General features: G+C 49.5%; 2 protein-coding genes across 3 annotated transcripts; both read right to left on the bottom strand.

The window, feature by feature from the left end:
* Positions 1–1,848: 1,848 nt before the first annotated feature.
* Positions 1,849–13,998, bottom strand: LOC129047376 (TBC1 domain family member 3G-like). Of its 2 annotated transcripts, XM_054536717.2 has the most exons (15): positions 12,418–13,998; positions 11,160–11,232; positions 10,917–10,999; positions 9,593–9,632; positions 9,032–9,109; positions 8,472–8,579; positions 8,032–8,141; positions 6,739–6,787; positions 6,093–6,213; positions 5,286–5,380; positions 4,838–4,903; positions 4,275–4,374; positions 3,753–3,905; positions 2,336–2,771; positions 1,849–2,292 (listed from the first exon to the last, which is right to left on the bottom strand). In XM_054536717.2, exons 2-15 carry the CDS (start codon positions 11,229–11,231, stop codon positions 2,160–2,162), a joined length of 1,644 nt encoding a protein of 547 aa, XP_054392692.2. In that variant the 5' UTR covers position 11,232; positions 12,418–13,998; the 3' UTR covers positions 1,849–2,159. The 2 variants fall into 2 exon arrangements, with proteins under 2 accessions (XP_054392692.2, XP_054392690.2); XM_054536715.2 differs by having other exon boundaries at positions 1,849–2,771.
* Positions 13,999–18,613: 4,615 nt separating this feature from the next.
* LOC134760554 (14-3-3 protein epsilon-like) lies at positions 18,614–24,994 on the bottom strand. Its single transcript, XM_063718602.1, has 4 exons — positions 24,701–24,994; positions 23,386–23,585; positions 20,606–20,712; positions 18,614–20,008 (listed from the first exon to the last, which is right to left on the bottom strand). The coding sequence occupies exons 2-4, from the start codon at positions 23,581–23,583 to the stop codon at positions 19,798–19,800; spliced, it is 516 nt and encodes a 171-aa protein (XP_063574672.1). The 5' UTR covers positions 23,584–23,585; positions 24,701–24,994; the 3' UTR covers positions 18,614–19,797.
* Positions 24,995–25,244: the final 250 nt, after the last annotated feature.

Raw genomic sequence — 25,244 nt, 5'->3', positions numbered from 1 at the left:
CTGGTCACCACCAACAGCAGCTGCTCCTCCTCCAGGCAGCTCAGCGTATATTTCTACATGCAGAGAGCCTGGACGGCACCCAGGTGGACATAAGCCTTCAGCTCCCAGTAGACACTCTGGGCTTCCTACCCTGCACAGACATTCTGGGCTTCCCCCGACATCTCCCCCAGCCTGGGGCTCCTGTGCTCATCTGTCTCACCCAGTGCCCAGCACAGGCGCGGCACACAGAAAGTGAGTGAACCGATTTGAACACATCATCCTCGACTCTCCTTCCCTGCTCAAGCCCTGCAGCTAACCCATCGGCAAGTCCTGGCTCTGCCCCCAAAATACTGTGTATCCTACGTCCAAACACCTCTCACCATATCCACTGCTATTTGCAGTTCTGTGTGTGTGTGGAAATATTTCCAAAAAATTGGAATGAGCAGGTCACAGCTGTGCCTGGAGGGAATGGCTGGGGAAATGTGCCCTCGCCTTGCTGTTCTATCCAGGCCCACCCAGCTGAGGATAGGGGACCTGCCACAACTCTCCTGGAAGTTCCGGACTCCTGGGAGCTGGCAGGTGAGGACCCAAGAGTATTTTCAGCAACCTGGCTGACCTGGTCATCAGTCAGTCCCACCTTGGCCCACGCCTCTACATGGCACAGATCACAGCTCATTCCATCCTGGCATTACACTGGCCTGTGCCCTGCCCTCAGGGTCACATCTGTCTCCCAGAAGCCGTGCAACCCTGGAAAACCCAGGTCTAACAGTCAGGTTCCTCCTCTGTGCATTAACGATGGCGTTGATGCCTGCTTTGCAGGGCGCTGGGAGGGGAGAGGGAGGTGTATGCTGGAGAGCTCCCCAAGGGCAAGGCCTGGCTCAGCGTCACTCACTGTCAGATCCTCAGAGCCCGGGGCTGGCCCAGCACGTGGTCACTATTCCCTAAGCATTGGATGTGATCCGTCAGTGCTGCAGGCAGGAGATAGAGCTTAGACAGACCCCCTGTGTCCTGTCTTCTTTATCTGCAGCTTACTCATCCTTGCCTGTTTCACATGCACATGCAGAGCAGGTTTTCACTGAGCTTGAACAAAATTCAAGCTAGAGCAGCTGATGGATATTGAGGCCTAGATTCACTATCAAAGTGTTTCTCAAACGGTGCTCTCCAGAACACCATGGAAAACTCATTTACTGCAAAAGTTTGAAAATCCCTGCCCACCGGTCTACCCTTGTGTATGAGCAATCAGCTCTACCATTCAGCCCAGGTGTGTGTTTGCTGGACCATCTGGAGGAAGCTGAAGAGACATGAGCTGAAGGCAGAGGGTGAGTCCAAGGTGGGATCTTCGGACAGGTACAAGAAGTTAGGCAAAAATGGGATAATTCTAGCCTTAATAACCTTAGATAATAGTTCACATTATTATTTAGTTAATAGGATTGTACTCACGTTACATTTCTCAATTTTTTTTAAGAGCTAAAGTCTCACTCTGTCACCCAGGCTGGAGTGCAGTGGTGCAATCATGGCTCACTGCTTCCTGGAACTCACGGGCTCCAGCAATCCTCCTGCCTCAGCCTCCTGACTAGGTGGGACTATAGGCACACACCACCATGCCTGGCTAATTTCTTTGACTTTTCTCTAGAGACAGGGTCCGCCTATGCTTCCCAGGCTGGTCTCAGACTTCTAGACTCAAGTGAACCTGAACCTCCCACCTCGACCTCTCAAATTGCCGGGATTACAGGTGTGAGCCACCACACACGGCCTAAATTTCTTATGTGCCATGGGACTACAAAACGTCATTATTAGGGGCAGCCGGATGGAAGGTGTAAGAGGACACTGTAGTGCCTTTTGAATATTTCTGTCTAAAATCTAAAATCATTCAACAGGAAACATTTATTTTAAAACGTGAAGGTGGTTATCCTTCCATGAGTTTAAAGTACAAAGGCAGGCTCGCGGTGTCATAAGAATTCAGAACACTGGTCGTGGGGCTGGGGGTGCTGGGAGGGGCTGGGCATGGTTGGCTTTGTGATCTGGGGGCTGGTGTGTTCCATCTCTGAATGTCTCTCGAGCTGTACACTTTCTTAATAAATTTTCATAAGTTTAACAAAAAATAAAACGAGGATGGGAAGCTTGCTTGGGTTGTTAAGCCTTGGGAAATTATCCAGCCATGAGCCCTGGCCCAGATGCTTCTAGAAACCTGGAGGGAACTGAGAACTTTCCAAGTGGAGGCAGCAGAGGCAAGGCCCTGAGGTGGGAGCACACTGCTGCTCATCCCTAGCTCTGAAGGGGGTGCCCTGGTTGGATTCAGTGCTGGGTGCACTGCAGGGCCGGGAAGTCCATGCCCACGTTGTGGCTCAGTGCAGTGAAAGCCAATCTCACCCCCTTCGCAGGGTGTTCAGCCTGCCAGCAGGTGGCCAGCTGGTCCTCCTGGGATATGGCACGGACCCAGCAGCTCTGTTCGAAATCATAATGGGGGAACCAAGGGCCCCCTACATCCAGGTCCGTTGGGAGGCGGGGCATGGAGTTCCACTGCAGGAATCTCCAGGAACCCTGAGGTCCTCCCTGAGCCAGGGCCGGGCTGGGTACACCCCGAGTGCCCACAGGGTAGGTGTCTTCGCAGACAGCCCCAGCAGGACAGGGTGTGGAAGAACGAGGTGCCCATGGCGGGGAAGCTGACCAAATGGGCCGCTGGAACCAGGCTGGTGGGCCTGGAGGGGCCTGCCTGTCCCCCTTGCAGAGGGTCTTCCCGCCACGTGAAGCCGGCACAGGCCTGGATGCTGAGGACCCTTGCTCGGTTTTCGCTGAAAGGAAAACAGACACGGTCAGCGTCTCCAGTGAGCCCATGCAGGCCTTTCCGGGCTGGGCCCCACCTGCCTGCATCTCTGTAGTCCTCGGGGTCTCTATGTGGCCCCCGTGGCCTGACACTGAGGACACGCCTGTAGTCTGCTGATCTCAGAGGGAGGGGTGTGTGCTGCCTGGCGTGGGGAAGCTGTCGTGGCATGGCGGGCGGCTCCTGGGACTGCCCCCAGGATTCAGACTGGCTGGGGGCTTCCTGCCACACACCTTCGTCCCAGGGCTGTTGGGCCTGGGATACGGCCCCCAGTCAGAACTCAGGTGGGAGGGGCCTTGGATGTCACCCAGCCCCTTGCCACCTCACATGGGGACCCGTCTCTGCAGTGGGTTTTTGGGCCCGGACGTGGGACACCCTCTGCCCTCCTGGGCTGCCCAGACCATGCCAGGACTGACCATTCCCACGTCTGGCTGAACTCTTGGCTCTGGCTCTGGGCCCGGGGTCCCGCCTGTGCCCTCTCCCTGAATGCTGTGGGGGTCAGGGACACCGATTCCCTTGTCTCCCTGGCTCAAGGCTTGTTGTCCTGGCAACCTTGGAGGAGCGTGCACGAGTGAGGGGCCTCTGCTGCTCTCTGAGGCTGTGGGTGCTTGCAGGGAGGGGCGGGGTCTCCCACAAATGGGTCTGGGCTCGTCTAGTTACTTTGAGGGCCCTGTGAGGGGGAGAGCGAGACACCGTGGAAAGTGGGAGGGGGCTTGTTGGAGGGTCTTGCCCACATCCCCCTCCTGCGTGCACAGCACGTCCAGTATACAGGCACTGAGCGCCTGCCCTGAGGACCGGTGGGCCTCCTGTACTTTCTTAGAGTGCAGGAGGAAGAGGAGGAAGAAAAGGTGAAGAGGAATGCCCAGGTAGTAGGGTTGTGGGTCCCGGGCACTCCCCTACTATTGACTACCCCAGAGGGTGACATGGGAGGGGACATGGCACTGGAGCCCACCTGGGGGTAGCAGGTCCTCCTGCTTTCTTGTTAGTTTCTTCATAGAGACCCTAAGATGCTTGAGCACAGCGTCATCATCACTGGCCCAGGTGTAAACGAACTGGTTCCGAAAACGTGCCCACAGGCCACACCTGGACGTCTTCATGAGGCGCTCTAGGGACAGGGTGGATATCAGGCCAGGAGAGTTACCTGGGAATGGTCACAGCTCATACCCCGTGGCCACTTCAGTCTCCCACTGGGCAGTGCTGGATCCTTTTGTGGCCACCCCAGGCATCCAGATATACACAGGAGACTGTGGCTGGGGGCGACCTGGGCAGGGAAGTGCGCACCACACTCTGGACTTTCATCTGGGTCATGTGGGGGATGGACTTGGTGTCACAGTGTCCTGCCCAGCCCCCATGGCCAGACCTCCCTCTGGGCCAGAACTGAGGATCATGAGGACAGGGTGAGGAAGCTGCCCTCTGGCCAGTCGGGGTCTGACCCCAGGGCTCCCCAGGCCCCACTGGGTGGACGTAGTCTTACTCTGCTGAACCTTAAAGGCAATGCTTGTCATCGGCATCAACACCTGTTCTCCTTCCAGCAAATAGACGTCCCACAGGCGCAGGGTGAGCCTGAGAGAGATCTGTGGGGACAGCAAGTGTGAAAGAACCTGGTCCTTGCAAGCTGGGGCTGGTGGCTCGAGCTGCGCACAATGGGGCTTCAGTCTCCAGAGTCAGTGACCTTCCCTATGAGGGTCGCCTGAGCCCTCCAGGATGCTGGGTCAGACAAGGTCTTGCAGCTCCTCATGGGGGGCACTCATTTGAGTGGGGATGTGGCTCCTGGAGAGAGGGGCTTGCCCAGGGCTTGAGGCTTCCCTGAGCCCTCTCAAGTCGGGTCCTGGCCCAGTCTGCCCATGAGGCTGGGCCTGAGCCCCAGCCACTGCCCTGGGATGACCCCTCTTGGGCAGAGGGTTTTGCTTGTGTGTCCTTTGGGGACCCGCCTGAGCCTCCTGTGGGCTGGGAGTGAGCCAGACCCCTGGGCTGGGGAAGCAGGGCACTGCAGGGCATGGAGGGTTCCTGAGCCAGGGTCTCCCTATGCCTCCTTACCCCATCAATCAGTGTCCAGATAAGGCTGCCTAACGAGGAACACTGCCCACATAGACCTTCCTTGTCCTGATGGAAGCAACAGAGGTGCTCAGGCCACTGGGCTGCCCTAAAAACCTCCCTCTTCCTGGACCTCTGAAGACCCTTCCCCTAGTGGAGAACACTGGGCGGTGTCCAGAGCTCCCCACAACACTGTCACCTTCCCACACTCCCGGTGGACACACTGCCCTTTGCCCTGCTCTGCAGGAGCTGGGCCCCCATCCCTGTGCCTCTGTCTCCTCCAGGAGGAAAGGAAACCAACTCCCAGCCCACGGAGAACCCGACGTCCCAGGTCAGGCCCTGGCTGGGATTCAACCAGTCACCAGCCCCATGAGGGGCTCCAGCTCCCCTGCTCCTACAGCCCCACGGGAGGCAGGGCCTCTGGGAAGAGCTGAGGGGACCACAAACTCACCTGATGCCACATGGTCTTGGGTTGTGACGTGGGTACCACATGCTCCTGTTGGTCTTGGAGCCCCTGGACTCTCCCGCCATTTGGGCTGTGAAATCCTGAGAATCCCCCAGCCCATCATGAAATCAGAGCCTTCCCCCAAGATGTGGAGCCATCAGCTGCAAGAGCTGGGCAGCTGGAGAGGCCCCCAAACCCCAAGGCCTCCCACCCTCCCATCTGGTGACCCCACCATGCGGCCTTTACCCTGGGGAGGTGGGGCGGGAACATTCCCTGGAGCCTGGCTGGAGGTTCTCCTGGAGGCCTCCTGGGCCAGGGTGCAAAAAGGGCAAGCCTGACTTTGAGGCCACGACAGGGTGGCCAGAACTCGGTGGGTGCTGGGCTTCCTGGTCGTCTCCTGGAAGTGGGGTCGGGCCAGTGAACGGGATTGGGGAGATGCTGCCACCTGGGCTTGGTCGGCCCATTCGTGGGCACCAATGGCAGCAGGAGCCTGGGCAGCTGGAGGGCAGGAGGACTCTCAGGGAGGGGAGAGTCAGCTGCACCGAATCAGAGCCGGAGGGTGTGGCTCCAGGACACAGAGGGTGGCCACGGGGAGGATGAGATGCCCTCTGCTGATGGGGATGAAAGGCGTCTGATTTGGGCTTTGGGGGTCAGCCGTGGACTCCTGTGGGACCCTCAGCAGAGACATCCTAAAGTCTCTCAACAAGCTGGCGACACAAGGAGGGTGCCTTGGCTGAAAGCTGTGATCACCTGGCCAGGGTGGCCATCCCCGGGTCTGGCTGCAGGAGGTCCCCGGGGCAGCTGTTCACTTACCCTGCAGAGAGTGCCTCTCACTGGCCAGCAGCTGCACCAGTGCCCAGAATGCATCCTCCTCAGGCAGGTAAAGGAGGAACAAGGCAGCGATGTTGCTGAGGTCCCTGCAGTAGCCCACCTCCTGCAAGAGTCAGAGTTACCATAGATGGACATCACCTGGGAGGGCTGAGGTCACCTGGGAGGACTCATGTCATTGGAGAGGGCAGAGGTGACTGGAGAGGCTTCCTCTGAAGAAGAGGCTTCCTCAGGATGCAAATTCATTTCACGACAAGAGCCAAGTCCATCAGGCACTTCAGCACCTTGTCCAAAATGTCTGCCGATAGCACCATCCTGTGTGGGATGCTGCCAAGCTCCTGGGCTTTGGGGCAGCCCCAGGAGGAGGGCGTCATTTCTTGTTCTGAGAAGTGGTGGTCAGGCCCATGTGACAGCAGGAGTCCAGGCCCTGACTCCTTTGTGTCTCAGCTTGACCCCTTGAGACCACTCCCTTGCTTGGAGGTTTATGGTAGTGGTGAGCTGGAGTCCTACCTCCTATATCCTGGTGGGTCACAAATACTAACTTTAAAAGAAGCAACGACACCCCCACCAGACACCCACTCCTGTGAATATGGAAATACGGCCCAGGAACCTCACTGCCGGGAATACTCACCGGGTTATACTGCGAATATGCCAGGAGGATGTAGAATAGTTCCCGCTGCCTAGGCAACAGAGAAAGGGGGCTAAGGTTTGGTTTGTGCAGATGCTGTTAGTTTTACTTTGTCTACACAGCCTAACAGCAAATCCTATTTCAGGTTCAGATGATTCACCAGATAAGCAGTGAGCTCTTCAGGGCCTGAGACTGTTGAAGAAATGTTTCAGTAAAATCCACATCTGTGACATGCAAATACCCAGTTGTACAGTGACTTGCCTGATCCTTTTCACTCTGAATGATTTTTTTTTTTCAGTTTGCACACATGCCTGTTCAGTCTGTGGGTGTACAGTTCCTCCACAGTCCTAAACCAATGTGCAGCATCTCCTGGCCACCGCCGCAGCCCCTCCTGGAGCGACTCCATCCTCCAAGTCTCCAGGGTGGCCCCTATGCACCCAGCCTCTCCCCAATCCGTCAGCCCCTGGCCACCCAGACTGCTTCTCAGTCCGTATGGTTTGGCCTTTTCCAGAATGACCTAGGAATGGGAATCCTACTATGGTAGCTTATTGGATCTGCCTTCTTTCCCTTAGCAAAATGCATCTAGGATCCACCCACGTTCGTGCGGGCATCACTGGCTCCTTCCCTTTTCTCACTGGGTCTTCCGTTTGAAGGGAGGACCAGCCTTACTCTCCCCATTCCCGTGTTCAAGGCCGTCCCCGAAGGCTCCCTGTGTGAGTGACGAGCAATCAAGCAGTGAACCTGGCATGCAGGTTTCATGTGGATGTCAGTTTTCAAATCGGTGGGTTCAATATCTGTGACACTTTGGGGACGCGTGGTTCAAGTCCACTGAGCTTTGTGAGCCAATGCCCAACTGGCTGCCAACGTGGCTGTGCCATGTCATGTTCCCAGCAGACCTGGATGAGAGTTTCCAGGACCCCTAATTCTCCTAGCATTTGGTGCTGTCATTGTTGCCTGGGGGGGCTCAGGGGCCCTCTATCCTGCCACCCTCCCATGGGTCCTACCATGGGTCCGCATGGGTCAGGGAGAGCACCTTTCACCATTGTGCATGATTTTCTTTGCTGTCTTCTGTCTCCTCAGGATCCTCCTGGGTTCTGGCCCCACATGTTCCAGTCTGACCCAGGGCTTGGAACCAGGGAGGTGCTCGGTTCATGGTGCCGGCTGCTCCCTGGGCCAGGAGAGCTCTTGGCAGCTCTGTCATCCCTCCTGGGTGACCCTGGCTTCTGCTCCAGGGAAGCCCCCATCCCCCTAGTTCACTCCATCTCCCCTGGGGCCCTGTGGCTCCCGTAGGCTTACTTGGCTCCATATCGATCCCTGAAGAAGATATGCTTCCTTAAGGTCCCGCTTAAGTCCAGGTCAATCTGGTGGATGTGTTCAGATGACCTCTTGCCCTTCTCTTTCATGATCTGCAGGGCAGGGCCAAGAGGAGGAAGCAGACTCAGAACAGATGAAAGACTCCCTGCCCCCAGTGGCAGTCAGCCCACAGTCAGCACTTCGGGAAGAAAGGACAGAAGGAAGGTTTCCTTCTGCAGAAAGCTGCATTTTGGCTTCTTACTGAAGCCAGGGAGGGTCACCACAGCTGAGTTTGTCTGTGGTGACTGTGTAACCATGTGTGCCCAGGGTGTTCATCTGACCTTTGCCCCCAGCCCCCCAGGGTGGTCTTGACGTTCCCTCCAGCTGGAGACCTGGGCCCCTGACATGGCCTGTCATGTTTGTTGTGCTCTGGCTGAGCGTACCTTGTATTTTCTGGGGTTTTTCAACTTGATTTCCTGAATGTTCAGGAGGACTGACCACACTGGGCCCCGGATGTTCATGGGAATTCCCTTGTACACTCGATCTATGAGCTGTGGGCAGAAAACAATGTGGTGTCCCAGGCCACAGGGTGACCCCAGTGAGGACCAGAGCCCGGGGATTCTGGAAATTGTCGGTTTTGGCCCCATGATTCCTCAGTAGAGGTGAAATCAAGTTGGGACAGGGTCTCCCTTCCCAGGACTGAAAGAGTGGATGGACACTCAGAGTCGAAACTCTGATCTGAACCTTTTCCTTCCTTTGGGTCACCAGGGCATCCCTAGCCTTGAGCTCTGGGTTGTCCCAGCCCTAGATTCAGATTCCCTCCCAGCAAGGTGACGCTTGCACGAACAGGCAGGAAATCTGGCGACCAGGCCTGCAGTCCTCCAGGCGAGGACAGTGTGCCACCTGCCCTCTGAGAGGCTGATGGGGCCAGGCCACAGCCATGGGTGCCTGTCCCCTGTCTCTGCAGAGAGTGCTTCCAGAGGCCTCTCCCCCCACACATTACTTTTGTACTGTGCTTATACGTCTCCCATTCTCCCAGCATTTTCCTCCACTTGCTCGTCCGTCTCATCTCCCGCCGATTCTGTCAAATGAGGCATTTTGGAGTTAGCGGAGCTGCCAGGCTTCCCAGAGCCGTCCGCGGATGCTGGGTCTTGGGCTCTGGAGCCCTGGTGGGACCCAGCTGGAAGGAGCCAGGGAAGGGCAGACCTCAAGGGCTGAGAGCCTTTGAGCAAATGAGCACCAGTGGGCTGACTTTGGGACCCCGGGATGTACCATCCTCAGGCCACAGACACACCAGTCTTAGGTCCCAGCCTCTAGGTGGGGTCGTGACACAAGCACGCAGCCACCCGCAAGCCAGGACTGTGGTTCTCCTTTTGAAAATTTTATCAAACTGCCAAAGTTAACAGCAACCTGGAGTCAGGTCCAGCAGGGACTGCTGCCCCTCCCAGTGACAGCGTGTTGCCCTCACCCACCACCACCCAGGCTGGCTGCTTCCTCTGCCTCACCGACCACACGCCCAGTCCCTACATCCCTGGACCAGCCCCTCCATGCATCAGGCTCTTACCTTCACCTCCTGTGCAGCCAGAGGAGGCAGCTCCGTCTCACTGTAAGGCAACCCAGGCAGAGCTGAGGACCTGCACGGGGCCTGGAGCCGCCCCAGCCCGGGAGCAGACCCCTAGAAAGCACTGGCTCTGTCCCTATCCAGCTCAGGGCTCAGCCCAGGAGAAGGCACAGGGAAGGGAGGACAAGGGCCTTCCTGTGGGTCTGACTCCCAGGAGGGGCAGGACCTGGGAGAAGAAGGAGTGCAGGGACAGCCTGGCTGGGGTTACTGGGGCCCCTGGTGTGGGAGGCGGTCAGGCTGCCCAGTGGGGCTGCCCGCCCTGGACTCCAGGTGGTGCTTTCTGCTGGAGCTGAGAAAGGTTAGCACTGAGATGGGATGGGGGTCGCCCACGGTGGGCAACTGGGCCCTGACAGGAGTCCCTCAGGGAGTGACCACATCACCCCACCAGGGTCAAGGGAGCCTGCCCTGAGACCTGCCTGGTGTACTCTGGGTGTACCAGGGGCCCATCCCACTTGACAGCCCCAAGGCCCTTGCAGGTTCTGACCTCCCAGCATCCACCTGCCTCTCCCTGCACCCGATCCACACACCTGCATTTCAGAAGTGGCACGGCTCATCAGCTCCCTCCCACCCTACCTCCCCAGGGATCCTCTGTCTCTCCATTTTATGATCCCGGAGGGATGGGCTCCTGGCTGGGCTCCTCTTACCTGGCCCCAGATCCCTTCCCAGCACCAGACCCAGGGTCTTTAGCCACAAGCCCTGCTGCCTCCTGGCCTCACCGTGAGATACCCAGAATGGGGCCCTGCCCATCTTCTCCCCCATTCTCCTAGGGCTGCAGCCTCCATTGTCACCATGTCTTTTCCCCTCATGGGACAGTGAGGGCTGTAGCTCTAGGGGAATGGGGGAGAATAGGGGCAGGTGGGCCCTCAGAGACCTGCTGGACAACAGCCCGGTGGCTGGGCCAGGCGTCCCCTCACCCTGTGGCCACAACGCTTGGATCTCACTGGGGTTGTGTCCAAGTAGACATTGCAGACCCTCAGGCTGCCCTGCTCCTCTTGTGCTCACTTGCCGACAGAACTGCTGAGAGCCCAGGTGCCTGACCTAGCCCAGTCTCCATTCCCACCGGCTCCCTAGATGGGCCCCACACCTCTGGCCTAACAACAACCTCGGGCTGGACCTGCAGGGGAGCCAGGGAGGAGTTCTGTCCCTGGAAAGGAGGTTGACCTGACCTGGTGAGACATGTCCTGTGTCAGAAAGGCCTTTCTAAAAGCAAACCCATCCCTAAGCTGAGACAGGTGCTTTAGGGGTGAGGGGAGTGCAGAGGACTCACTGCAGAATTCCAAAGTGATCAATGTTGCCGTAGATTCCAACAGGCACAGGCCCCTTCTCCTCTGGCAGCTGAGCTCGGTGTCCCTGTAGCCCAGAGGGAGCCTTGCTGAGGGGTCCAAGGTAGGGTGCAAGGGCCTGGGGGCATTGGCCACCCGTCCCTGCCCTGTGCTCCTAGGGAGCCCAGGACCCTTTGACCAGGGCGCACTGGAAGAGGCCTCCCTCCAAGAAGCAGACTGACTTGTACCTTTTCATATTTCATAATGATGTCCTCTCGCTCTTGTGCCCACCAACTGTCCGCGTCCTCTACCATGTCCATCCTGTGAGACAAAATTGTCTAAAGGTTACACTGTACCTGACAGCTTTGGAGAACACATGAACCGCTCCCGCCAGGCTCCTAGATGCTGGCTGGCTCTGTAAACCCCATTCCACCGCTGCCCCCAGGTAAAATGGGGCCAGACCCAGTGGCCACTGGGATGCTCAGGGCCACAGAGATGCCCCGTTTCCTACAGTGAACAAGATCTCTCCTGACTGCTTGGTTCTACTCCGCTCATCACTTTGGCTACCGTGGCCCTTCAGTCAGAACAGTGAATCCACTTTAGGAATAATGCCTGTTGAGCAGGAGGGTGTTTGGTTTGGGGATGAAAAAGATCTATTGTACTCATGGAAACCACGTCTCTCGCAGAGAGACTGTGGAGTCCACCATTCTGAGCTGTCCCTAGAGGAGAAGGCTTCATTTTCCTGGGTCACTGAGGAAGAACAGTGGGTCCTTGGTCCTGGAGAACACCTGGATTGACCATCCCTCCTAGGAATACTTGGGGCAAAAGGAGGGCGAGGCTTCGAGAGGACCACACAGAGCAAGAAATACCTGGGGAGAACCCTAGTGCCTGGACTCCTTTGAACAGAAGGGAAGATAGTCTCCACTCAGCCAGCCCTCCAGGGCTCCTTCATTTTCCACGGCTGCCCAAGGGCAGCAGGCTCCCCCAGACAAGGGACCATGTGTGTTCAGTGGGGCCCACAGCGACCATCAGGACCCAGCTTAGGGCACAGAGGTGTTCTGAGGACCGTCCTATTCACCCCACCCACAGTGGATCTACACCAGTGGCTCTGCCAGGGCCAGGCTCTGCCCCATCGGGATCAGAAACCTGGGCAGATTTGGGATCTAGGGCAGGGAGGTCACAGGGTTCAGGCCTGAATTCCAGCACAGCACATGTCAGGGTTGAGAGCAAAACTCAGGGTCACGTCTGGATTCCCAGGCCGGTTCCTGCCTCTCTGACCCCAGACGTCTCATCTGTCGAATGGGTACATTTGGGAACAGCACCCACTCTACGAAGCCACCATGAGGACGAAAGAGCCAATCGTCTACACGGGCAGTGTAGAACGGGCGCCTGGTGAGTGCTCAGGGATGACCCTCCTAGGTCACTGCCCCACAGATGCCAACACCGCCCACACCGTAGCCACTGTCCCCAAGTCATCCTGGAGGGAAGAGAGCAGGTCACACTCACCTGATTCTGATGAATCAGCTGGCCTGGGTTATGCCTCTCAAGGGAGAAAACCTTTGAGTCCACAGAGCTGCTCACAGATACCACGGCCTGTGTGTAACTGCTGTGGAACACTGAGGCAGGCCAGAGAGCGGATAGGTGCTAAGCACCAGTGACATTCTGAGGTCATGGCACGCATCACAATGGGGCCTTGCCCGGGTCAGCAGGGCCCATAGTCAGGGTCCTCTGCTGCCTGAGGTGTCAACATGCCTGCCTGCGATGTGTTTGTGCACGTGCGTGCACACGTGTATGTGGGTAAACACGTCTGTACACGTGTGTGTTGCTTCTCTGGCCAGGCCCGGCTGCCCCACTCATGTGTGCACCCAGTTCCTCATCACTGTCACCCCCGAGGCCCAGGGCCAGCATCAGAGCATCCATGGGTGCTCCCTAACTTCAGCCCTCCCTGCCCAGGGTGGTCCTGGGATACACATAGGGGTGGAGGGAAGTGACTGCTGCTGTTGGATCTCAGAATACAAAAGCTAATACTATTACCTACTGGTCTTTTTAGTGTCTCTAATGGTATCACTTCTTCATTTCTGATATTTTAACTGGGTATTTCTCTCCATGACCCTTGGATATTCTAGCTAGAGGATCCTGTGGGGAAAGTGCCGGGCACACACTAGGGGCTCACTCTTCTAGACATGTTATCTAAAACCTGGTTCAGCTGTCCTTCCACGCAGGGCCTAGGGGAGGCCAAATTCCAGGGTCCAGAAAGAGCTTGGGATAAAATGAAACTTCAAGGGGACGGCTTTGACCTGGGCTGAGTCTGCCTTTGCCATCCAACTGGAGTCTCAAGTCCTGAGGCAGGACGTCCAGATGCCCCAGTGCAGGGTCCTCCCGATCAACACCTGCTCCCCTGTACTCATTAGCAACCTCACCCACCCTACTCTCAAAGCACACTTGGCTCTCGTATCCAGGAGCTCTGCATCTGTAGATTCAGCAACAGCAGATGGAAAATATTCAGAAAATAAATTGGATGGTTATGTTTCTATGGAACATGTGCAGACTTTGTTCTTGTCATCATTCCCTAAAGAATACAGTGTCACGACCATTCATGTAGCATCTGCATTGTATTACATATCATAAATAATCTAGTAATGGTCTAATGTCTACGGGAGGATGTGCATAGCTTATACGTAAATACTAGGCCATGTTATATCAGAGACTTGAGCATCCATGGATTTTGGCATTCCCGGGGACCCTAGAACTAATCCTCCATGGATACCAAGGGATGACTGTATATACTCACTCAGGAAGGCTTCTCATTGGAGGAAGGGCCGAGTTCAGGACAGACAGGGACATCATCCGTGGACTACTGTCCATCCATCCATTCATCCATTGGCACCACCCTCTAGGACTGTCCCAACGACAGCCCTAGCAAGTGGAGACAAGAAAAAAGCCTGGCTCAAATGGTACAGCTTTGAGGTCTTGGAAGCTGTACCAAGACTGGTACTCATACTGGTGATGTTGCACCAGTATGAGAATAGTGGGTCAGTTTCCTCCAGGATCCAGAAAGCGTATCAGGCAGGCTCGGGGAAAGGAAAGGAGCACGGAAATTAATATTACCCTGAAACAAGACTTTGTTTATTTTTTATTTTGAAAATTTTTTAAAATTATACTTTAAGTTCTGGGATACATGTGCAGAACGTGCAGGTTTGTTACATGGATATACGTGTGCCGTGGTGGTTCGCTGCACCTATCGACCTGTCGTGTAGGTTTTAAGCCCCGCATGCATTAAGTATTTGTCCTAATGCTATCCCTCCCCTTGCCCGCCATCCCCTGACAGGCCCTGGTGTGTGATGTTCCCCTCCCTGTGCCCATGTGTTCTCATTGTTCAACTCCCACTTATGAGTGAGAACGTGTGGTGTTTGGTTTTCTGTTCCTGTGTTGGTTTGCTGAGATGATGGTTTCCAGCTTCATCCATGTCCCTGAAAATGACATGAACTCATTCTTTTTTCTGGCTCCATAGTATTCCATGGTGTATATGTGCCACATTTTCTTTATGCAGTCTATGCTTGATGGGCATTTGGGTTGGTTCCAAGTCTTTGCTATTGTAAATAGTGCCGCAATAAACATATGTGTGCATGTGTCTTCATAGTAGAATGATTTACGATCCTTTGGGTATATAGCCAGTAATGGGATTGCTGGGTCCAATGGTATTTCTGGTTCTAAATGTCTTAAAATATCCTCTAAAGTAGATTTCAAAATACAACATACATGAGTCTGCAGGACACCTGCTCACAGAAGGCATCTATAATTTATAGGAAGATGATGCTGACACTAGCTTAACCATGCATTTAGCACACCTCAGTTACAGTGAAAATCCAATTTTGTGCAAAAAGTGGGAAATAAATGGAGGCGTGTTTGCTTTATGAGACTTTATTTGATTTTTGTACATAGAAAATTGTTTTATTACATGTAAAATATAATTTAAATTGGTCACTGTGAGGAATCACCACACTGTCTTCCATAATGACAGAACTAATTTACACTCCCACCAATGGTGTAAAAGCGTGCCTGTATCTCCACATCCTTTCCAGCATCTGTTGTTTCCTGACTTTTTAATGATCACCATTCTAACTGGCATGAGATGTTATCTAATTGTGGTTTTGATTTGCATGTCTCTAATGAGCAGTGATGGTGAGCTTTTTTTCATATATTTGTTGGCCACATAAGTATCTTCTTTTGAGAAGTGTCTGTTCATACCCTTCACCCTCTTTTTGATGGGGTTGTTCTTTTTCCTTATAAATTTGTTTAAATTCCTTGTAGATCCTGGATATTAGACCTTTCTCAGATGGATAGATTGCAAACATTTCCTCCCATTCTCTAGGTTGCCTGTTCACTCTGATGATATATATATTTTTTTTGCTGTGCAGAAGCTCTTTAAGTGTTTATTTTAATATTTAATTTTTTAATATTTGTGTAATAGTGTCCAGTTTTACCAAGGATCTACATAGGAGCTTTTATGCAGAACTCATTGCTCTTCACTAAGAGCTTGTTAGTGCAGTAGTAAAATCAAATCCATCTTCAGTTGCTATGTGGCTTTGTTAAACAGTTAAACTTGAGTTGGAGATGCTCTGCCGTAGGGAGGAATTTTCGCTCCCCAGATGTGTTTGTATATAATATAATGTATTTTTCCCCTTTCCCCTGTGGAAACTTTGTGGAAAGATTATTTCAGTGTCAACCCTGATTGATATTTTAGTAATCGAACAAGTGCCTGTTACTCCTTTATTCATTCATTTATCAAGTGCTTACTGGGTGTCTTCTGGGTGCCAGACACTGCATTAGACTCTGGGGAATCAAAGATGAATCACACTTAGTCTCTACCCCCTGGGAATTTATTCTGGTTAGAGAAATTGTAAACACATAATCATGATCCTATGGGATATTTTTAAAGTATGAAATGAGATAATGTGTGTGAAAAAGCTTTGTAAGCTTTACACATTTAAGATTTTTTCTCCAGTGCATAGCATGATGCCTGACATATTTTAACTAGTCGTTACACTCTTGAATGAACTGGTGAAGAGCCAAGAGTTATGAGAGCATAATACTAGAGTGTAGATGGATTAGTTCTGCCTGGATGGACAGGAGGGATGCGGTGGCTTCCAAGAATATAACTTTTGAACTGGACTTGGAAATATAAGTTGTTTATGTTAAGAATCGAGAAAGGAGGTTCTGGGGGGGCAGCTATCAGTCGTTAAAGTGCCTAGATTTAGATGAACCGCGTATCTACAGGCTTATGCAGTTTACAAGATGCTTTTGTTTACAGTATCTCTTTTGAGCCTTATGACAGGTCCATGAAGTGAGTTCATACAACCAAGAGAAGCTTTGAATAGATCCTGGGTTCTAGGGTGTAAGAGACAGCATCCGGCCAGTTTATTCTTTACAGTTTCACGAATGTTATGATTGCCAATATTATTGTATTTCTATTATTATATTTGTGAAAGCATGGTTTTCTGAGTTACAAGTATATGAAAGACAGATGTATACATGTAATAAAATGTATAGTTTTCTTTTTTCTTTTTCTTTTTCTTTTTTTTTTTTTTTGAGACAGAGTCTCGCTGGGTCCCTGGCTGGAGTGCAGTGGTGCGATCTCGGCTCACTGCAATCTCTGCCTCCGAGGTTCAAGCAACTTTCCTGCCTTAGCCTCTCAAGGAGGTGGGATTACAGGTGCCTGCCACCATGCCTGGTTAATTTTTGTATTTTTGGTAAAGACAAGGTTTTGCCATGTTGGCCAGGCTGGTCTCAAACTCCTGACCACAAGTGATCCTCCTGCCTCAGCCTCCCAAAGTATTAGGATTACTAGTGTGAGCCACTGTGCCCAGCACATCTTGGCACCCTTTTCAAAACTCACCTGGCCACTGACATGAGGGTTTGTTTCTGGGCCCTCTATTCCACCCCATTGATCTCGATGTCTGTCTTTATGCCAGTATCACAGCTTTCGGTTTTTCTTTTCCTTTTTTTTTTTTTGAAACAGAGTCTCACTCTGTCACCCAGGCTGGAATGCAGTGGTGTGATCTTGGCTCACTACAACCTCTGCCTCCTGGGTTCAAGTGACTCTCCTGCCTCAGCCTCCCGAGTAGCTGGAATTACAGGTACATGCCACCATGCCCAGCTATTTTGTATTTGTAGTAGAGATGGAGTTTCACCATGTTGGCCAGGCTGGTCTTGAACTCCTGACCTCAAGAGATCCACCCATCTTGGCCACCCAAAGTGCTGGGATTACAGGTGTGAGCCACTGCACCTGGCCTGTTGTTTTTTTTTTTTTTTTTTTGAGACAGCAGTCTCACTCTGTTGCCCAGGCTGGGGTGCAGTGGCATGATCTCAGCTCACTGCAAGCTCTGCCTCCTGGGTTCATGCCATTCTCCTGCCTCAGCCTCCCGAGTAGCTGGGACTACAGGTGCCTGCCACCACGCCTGGCTAATTTTTTTGTATTTTTAGTAGAGACGGGGTTTCACTGTGTTAGCCAGGATGGTCTCGATCTCCTGACCTCATGATCCACCTGCCTTGGCCTCCCAAAGTGCTGGGATTACAGGCATGAGCCACCATGCCCGGCCAAGTTCTCCAACTCTTTTCTTCTTTTTCACAATTGTTTTGATTATTCAGGGAGGGTGACTTGAAATTCCCTATGAGGTTTAGAACGAGTTTTCTACTTCAGAAAGAAAAACAGACATGCCATTGGAATGTTCAGAAGGATTACATCGAATCTGTAGATTGCTTTGGATAGTCTTGACATTATAACAATATTAAGTCCTCCTTCATAAACATAGGATGTCTTTCATTTATTTATGTCTTCTTTAATTACTTTCAGCAAGGTTTTATCATTTTCAGTGTATGAGTCTTTCACCTTCTTGGATAAACTTATTCTAAAGTGCCTTATTCTTTTTGATGCTACTATAATGATATTCTTTTCTCTGGAATGTTTATTGCTATTGTATATAAATGCAACTGATTTTTGCGTGTTGATTTTGAATCTTGTAACTTTGCTGGATTGGTTTATTTGCTCTAACAATTTTTTGTAGAATCCTTATGGTTCTTTACACAGAAAATCAATAGGCAAACAGAGATAATTTTTCTTCTTGGCCAGGTGCAGTGGCTCATCCCTATAATCCCAGCACTTTGGGAGGTGAAGTCAAGCTGATAGCTTCAGTCCAGCAGTTCGAGACCAGCCTGGCCAACATGGTGAAACCCCATCTACTAAAAATACACACACACACAAAAATCAGCCAGGTGAGGTGGCACGCACCTGTAGTACCAGCTACTTGGGAGGCTGAGGCAGAAGAATCGCTTGAACCCAGGAGGCAGAGGTTGCAGTGAGCTGAGATCGCACCACTGCACTCCAGCCTGGGAGACAGAGTGAGACTCCATCTCAAAAAGAAAAAAAAAAGCAATATCAACAAAGCAAAATGACAGCCTACCAAACAGGAGAAAATACTCACAAAGAGATTACTATCTGGAATAGATAAAGAACTCCAAACACTCAAACTAAAAAACAAATTCAAAAATGGGCAAAAAGGCCAGGTGCAGTGGCTCATGCCTGTAGTCCCAGCATTTTGGGAGGCTGAGGCAGGAGGATCACTTTGGGCCAGGAGTTCAAGACCAGCCTAGACAACATAGTGAGACCCTGCCTCTACAAAAAAAATTTAAAAATGAGCCAGGCATGGTGGCGCAAGCCTCTAGTGCCAGCTACTTGGGAGGCTCAGGCAGGAGAATCACCTGAGTCCAGGAAGTTGAGGCTGCAGTGAGCCATGATTGCACCACTGCAGGGACAGAATAAGATCCCGTGTCTTAAAAAAAAGTAATTACCTGTTCCACTTCCACTCCCAGGTGGAATTGAAACAAGAACTCACGCAAATAGTGCACCAATGTTCATAGCAGCATTAGTCACACAATAGGAAAAGGTGAAAAGAAACTCACTGTCCATCAAAAGTTCAATGGCTAAACGATGTGTGAAAAATACATAAAATGGATTATTATTCAGTCATAAAAAGGACTGAAGCTCTGATCCACGCTTAATATTAATGAAACATTGAAAGCATTATGCTAACTGAAATAAAGACAGCTACAAGGCACAAATATTATATGATCCCACTTCTACGAGGTATCTAAAATGGGCCAATTCATAGGGACAAAGTAAAATAGAGGTTACTGGCAGCTGGGGAGGGGGAAATGAAGAGTTATTGTTTAATGGCTATAGTTTGTTTTGTGTGAGTGAAGAAAAAGTTTTCACATAGTGGTGGTGATTACACAACACTGTTGATGTACTTGGGGCCACTGAACTGCACATTTCAAAATGGCTATAATGATCAATTGTATGTATATTTTGTCACAACTTTTTAAAAGTAAAATGTTATGTACATATAAATATTCCTTAAATTTGTATCTACATTATCAAAAACTGGGAACAAGCTGAAGTATAAAAGGGGGAACAATTTAACACATATCAGTAAGAATGAAACTTGTTTATGCTAAAACAGAAAATATAAAATGATGTTTGCTAGGAGAATAACTATTAAAAACATGCCCACAAAGACTGAACACTAATATACAAAAATTAAGATAATTCTATTATAATTTTCTCTCATTTCCTTCCTCTAGTTATATTAACATGTTAGATTTCTTTTCAGTCTACTAACAACAACCATATGCCACATCAAAAGAATTATCCTGACTGCTGTGCTACTGGGTTGAGATAGGTCTGTTTTAATACAAAGCAGCTTCAACTAAGAGCCGTAAGAATTACTACGCAGCCAAGCCTACAAAGGCAGTCCCAAGAAACAAGATGGAACACTCAAATAGCTATCCTTCACTTTCACACTGACAGCTTGTGTTCTTCCCCACAGCTTACCTGCAGGCAGGGTCAGGGAAATTCAGAATTTCACAGGAGAATATGGAAAAATGGAGAGCAAGACATAAGTGAATGGGATGCACTGGTGAAATTTCTCTTACTGCAATATCACTAGCAGCTTTGTAAGCCACCAGGCTGTTCTCTGCTGCCTCCTTCCTGTCATTTCCTGTGGCAAATTCTGCCAGATACCTGTGGTAGTCCCCTTTCCTAGATTTAAACCAGGAACAATGACTTTTAAAGTAAAATAGCTAAAATTGTTCTATATAATATAAAATATGTGACAAAAATATATGTAACAATTAACAAGTGTACTTCAATAATTTTAAACACTCTCAAGAATATTTGGCTTCATTTCATTTTTTTCTTAGACATTTCATACTATTTTCCTTATTAAATATAATCAAAAATCCCACAGAAATTAACTGAGGAACCTCTAAATATCAACAAAACTATCGCTTGATAGACTGGAATTAAACAAGCAAGTGGTTCCAAGAAATGGCACAAGTGTATTAATCATAAAATAAAATTTCTACATGAAACATTCAGCCAGCACTGTGCAATGTGTGGCCGTTTGGGGGAGGGGAATGAGATAGGTCCCATGAAAGCAAAGCAATATAAATAAGTAAAGCAAAAGCTAATGCATTTTTATAATAGCCTGACCATCTTTTTATTCCAACATCAACTATCCTTCTAACATTTAACAATTATTTGTAAATAAAAGTTGGAAACCTACATAGAAGAAAGTCATGATTCTAAAAAGGCCAACTTTTAATGTTACATTTTCCTTTCTAGTATAGAACCTACATTTCATAATAGAAAACCTTGGACTTGCCAGTGGTAGCTGCTGGAATGAGGTGTTTGTCCAGTGCATCCAGAACGTCGCCACGGATTAACTTTAGCTCAGTCTCAACCTGAAAAAATAAAAATAAATTTTAAAAAATCAGACTGTTTCAGTCTAGAAATTCTGTAAATTTATTACACATTCTATCTACCTCTGGTTTTGAGGAAGAGAACTTAGTATTAAAGAGAATTCGTATCCCTCTCCAAACTCCCTTCTTCCCTTTTGACACAAAGGCAGAGAAAAGCTGCCTCTCAGTTATCAAAAGTATCTTTTGCTTTCTGCACGCAATTAAGTGCTACACACACACCACCCCCTACCCCAACACCCCCTCACAATCCAACTACAAAATCAGCAATGACTGAAACTGAACACTGATGCTACTTGGTAAACGCTGGTCAATTACATGAATCTTTCACAAGGTAGCAACTATTGTGTCCATTTACTTGGGAAAGCAGAACCTAAGACATTTGCTCAAAGATCATCCCCTTAAAAGGACTTAATAAGCAGAGCTAGGATTTGAAGCCAGGCAGGGTGCAAGTGGCAGAACAAAATTCAAACCCAGGCAGTTTGCCTTCAGTACTTACATTCCTAACAACGTTGAACAGGCAATCCCTTTAGGGGAAGAGATCCAAAACTAGTTAAGATACCAAAAATCTATGGACCAAAAAAACTATTGCCACTCATCTCTATTCATTTATAATGCTGAAAATGTACAGCACCTCTAAACGCACATACCCAGCTTGCTTCCTTTTTTTTTTTTTTGAGACGGAGTCTTGCTTTGTCCCTCAGGCTGGAGTGCAATGGCACCATCTCAGCTTACTCCAAGCTCTGCCTCCCAGGTTCACACCATTCTCCTGCCTCAGCCTCCAGAGTAGCCGGGACTACAGGCGCCACAACCATGCCCTGCTAATTTTTTTTATTTTTTGTATTTTTTGTATTTTTAGTAGAGACAGGGTTTCACCATGTTAGCCAAGATGGCCTCGATCTCCTGTCCCCGTGATCCTCCCACCTCGGCCTCCCAAAGTGCTGGGATTACAGGCATGAATCACTGTGCCCGGCTGCTTGCTTCCTATTTTCTATGAACACATGGTACTACCATTGAACCTTTCTAGGTTCCTCTCATGCCCCTGGAACCTCCTTTCCACTGTAAAACATTCTCCCACTCTTTCTTCCATAATTGCATTCTTTTCTTAGCTAAGCAAAAGTGTTTTCTGAATCAACTATCTCCATGATGACTTTTCAGATAGAGACTGCTGTAGGAGATGAAAGGTTTCCATGTTCTCCTAGCTCCTCACATACTCAATGACTGCTCTCCTGTTACTTACTCCAAATCCTTCCTTCTCACAAGCCGATATTCTACATTCCATTTCTCAGTTTCTGTCATCAATAGCTCTCTGGGCCATTCTCCTACATTCAATGACTATCTACAGCCAACCTATCCAATACCTGAGATCACACCAAGGTATGGTGTGGCCACGTTCCATTCAACAGAGTTATTTGCTTTCTACTCCAAGACTTGCACATGTCCATACCCCTAACTGTGCTGCTCCATACTAGAAGTCTTACACTGTAATGCTCCACTCTTGGCTGTGGCTTCCTCTTTTAGTTCTTTTTCTCTTCTTGTTTCTACTTAGGGACTCATCAAGATATCTCCTCCCTCCCTCCCTCCCTCCCTCCCTCCCTCCCTCCCTCCTTCCCTCCCTCCCTCCCTCCTTCCCTCCCTTCATCTAAGACATCCAGACTGGAACTTTTCACATCTTCTCCCAATGTATCAGTTGCTCTCTTTGTTTCCTGCTTCCCTTTCCTAGCTAGCCCAAGTCCCACAGTGTAGCTCATGGACTTCTTTCTTCAGCACTTTCAACTTTCTCACTTCCTCATTCCTCCAGGACACAAAACTTGTCTATTGGTCATCGAAATTCTTTGACCCAACACATTTCATGTTAATGGTAACATCAACCCCAGCTTACAACTTTATTTTTAGGGACAGGGTCTCACTTTTTTTTGCCCACTACTGCAGCTTCCAGGAGAAAAAGTTATTCACCTCTGCCCTGAAATATTCTGTAGCCTAATCCAAGAGAGCAAAAGATAAAAACCTACCAAGATATAAAATGTGTACTTCATATACCATCAAGTGAGCACTAGGCTGTGACCTCAAATGCCAATGACTATGGCCAAATTACTGACAGACATACCCTGAGAACTAAGCCAGACACTCAAAAGAAACAAGCCTCCCTTTTCAGAGACATTTTCTAAAACTATAAAAATAAAAGGCAAAAATTAGGACATATTCAGGTGACAACAACTTCCTTCCCCCTGACAATTTATGTTGTATAAAACCTAAAGATTAAAAACTATGACATTGGATAAAAAAGAAAACCCTGAGTCTTTCAATAAAAAGAAGAATGGAACAAATTTAACCAAAAACACTAATCATTTTTCTTGAAAATACAGTAGTTCCCTTTTATCTGAGGGGGATCTATTCTGAGACTCCCTAGTGGATACACTGAAACCATGGATAATGCCAAACCTTATATATACTATGTTTTGTTCTATACATACACATTCATGGTAAAGATTAATTTGTAAACTAGGCACAGTAAAAGATTAATAACAGAACAATTATAACATACTCTAATAGAAGTTATATGAACGTAGTCTCTTTTTCTCTCCAAATATCTTATTGTACTGTACCACTGGTAACTCAAACTGTGGATAAGGGGGGACTGTGGTACAACAGTCTCACCATTTGCTGGTATTTCCCAATCATTTTTTGCTTGTCTTCTCCTCCCTTGTTTCCTTCTTTCTGTTCAAGGCTGCTGATTATTCTCCAGGAGGCTCTTGTAGCTCCAATCACATTCTTATATGTAACAGATAGGAAGTTTCTTTCTTCAGCTGTCAGCTCTACATCCATCCCTGCTAATTTCTTCATTGGCTCCACCATTTCTATAAGGGAAAAGCAAAATCTGTACACCTGCAGAATTAGCACCACATGGATGCTGCCAAAGGGTTTTCTGCCTGTGTCCTCTGGGGTGGTGACATCACATCCCCCCTGGACAGGAGCCCATTAAGCAACACTTGGTGCAGTCAAGCAGTGCCACACCAGAATGTGGGGACCAGTGACTTCAGGGAGTGCTGGGCAGCAAGCCCCAAGGTCCTCAGGGTGCCCCAGGGCCTTCCTTGGAAACCGCACTGCTGTCAGTGCCCTGGCACCATGGGCCTGTGATGAGAGTGCAGCCTGATTGATCTACACAATGCCTTCAGGGTCGTTCTTCCATCGTCCTGGTGAGGAGCACAGCCCTGATCCATGCAGGCCTCCTGACCCACACCCTCATGTTCTCTCCCAAACACACTTTCTTGTCTGTTCAATATGGGCAGGCTGAGAAGGCTAAAAATTTCCCAGATTTTTAAGTTCTGCTTTCCTTTTGATTATAAGTTCTGTCTCTAAACCATTCCTCTTTTCTTTCATTTTCCTAGAAATATTCAAGAGAATGAAGCTGCTCCTTCAATACTTTGCTTAGATATTTCTTCTGCCAAATTTCAGGTTCATCACTCACAAGTTCTGCCTTCTGGAAAACACTAGGAGCACAATGCAGCCAAGTTCTTAGTCACTTTACAAGCGTCACCTTTCCTCCAGTTTCCAATAACATGTTCTTCATTGCCATCTGAGACTTCATCTGAATGACTTTTCCCTTCCATATTTTTATTTTTTTAAGAGACTTGGTCTCCCTGTATTAGCCAGGTTGGTCTTGAACTCTCATCCTCAAGCAATCCTCCCGTCTCAGCCTCCCAAAGTGCTAAGATTCCAGGCATGAGACACCTTGCCTGACCCACTCCATATGCTACCAACATTCTGTCCAGCTCTCCTCTTCTGAGCCCTCACCAGAATCACCCTTCATGTTTTAAAATAAATGTTTCCTGTTGAAATGATTTTAGATATACAGAAATATTGAAAAGGCACTATAGTGTCCTCCTACACCTTCCATCCAGCTGCCCCTAATAATGACATTTTGCAGTACCGTGGCACAAAAGAAATTCAGGCCAGGTGTGGTGGCTCATACCTGTAATCCCAGCAATTTGAGAGGTTGAGGCGGGAGGTTCAGGTTCACTTGAGTCTAGAAGTCTGAGACCAGCCTGGGAAACAGGTGGACCCTGTCTCTAGAGAAAAGTCAAAGAAATTAGCCAGGCATGGTGGCGTGTGCCTAGTCCGACCTAATCAGGAGGCTGAGGCAGGAGGACTGCTGGAGCCCATGAGTTCCAGGAAGCAGGGAGCCATGATTGCACCACTGAAGAATAGAAAGGTAAATATTTGAAGTGCTACTTTATGCCACTAGGAAAAGCAAGAAGACTTTTAATCTTATACCAACAGTATTAAGGTATACAGTTTTCTAAAAATTTATCTCTGCAGTTCAATAAGAAAAAGTTCCTGCACATCATATTTGATAGAGCAAATAAAGAAAAAAATTTAAAAATTAAAGGAAATGTCATTATTAGACTCATGCATTTTTCCAAGCATTACTAAAAAGCATCACACATTTCTGTTTAAAACACTTGTACCATTGCATAATTAAGTATGAAGGTGAGAGTTATTTGAGGTGTTTAAAA

Source organism: Pongo abelii, chromosome 19 (assembly GCF_028885655.2).
Source record: "Pongo abelii isolate AG06213 chromosome 19, NHGRI_mPonAbe1-v2.0_pri, whole genome shotgun sequence".
Lineage (NCBI taxonomy): Eukaryota > Metazoa > Chordata > Mammalia > Primates > Hominidae > Pongo > Pongo abelii.
This window is presented reverse-complemented; position numbering and strand designations above follow the sequence as displayed.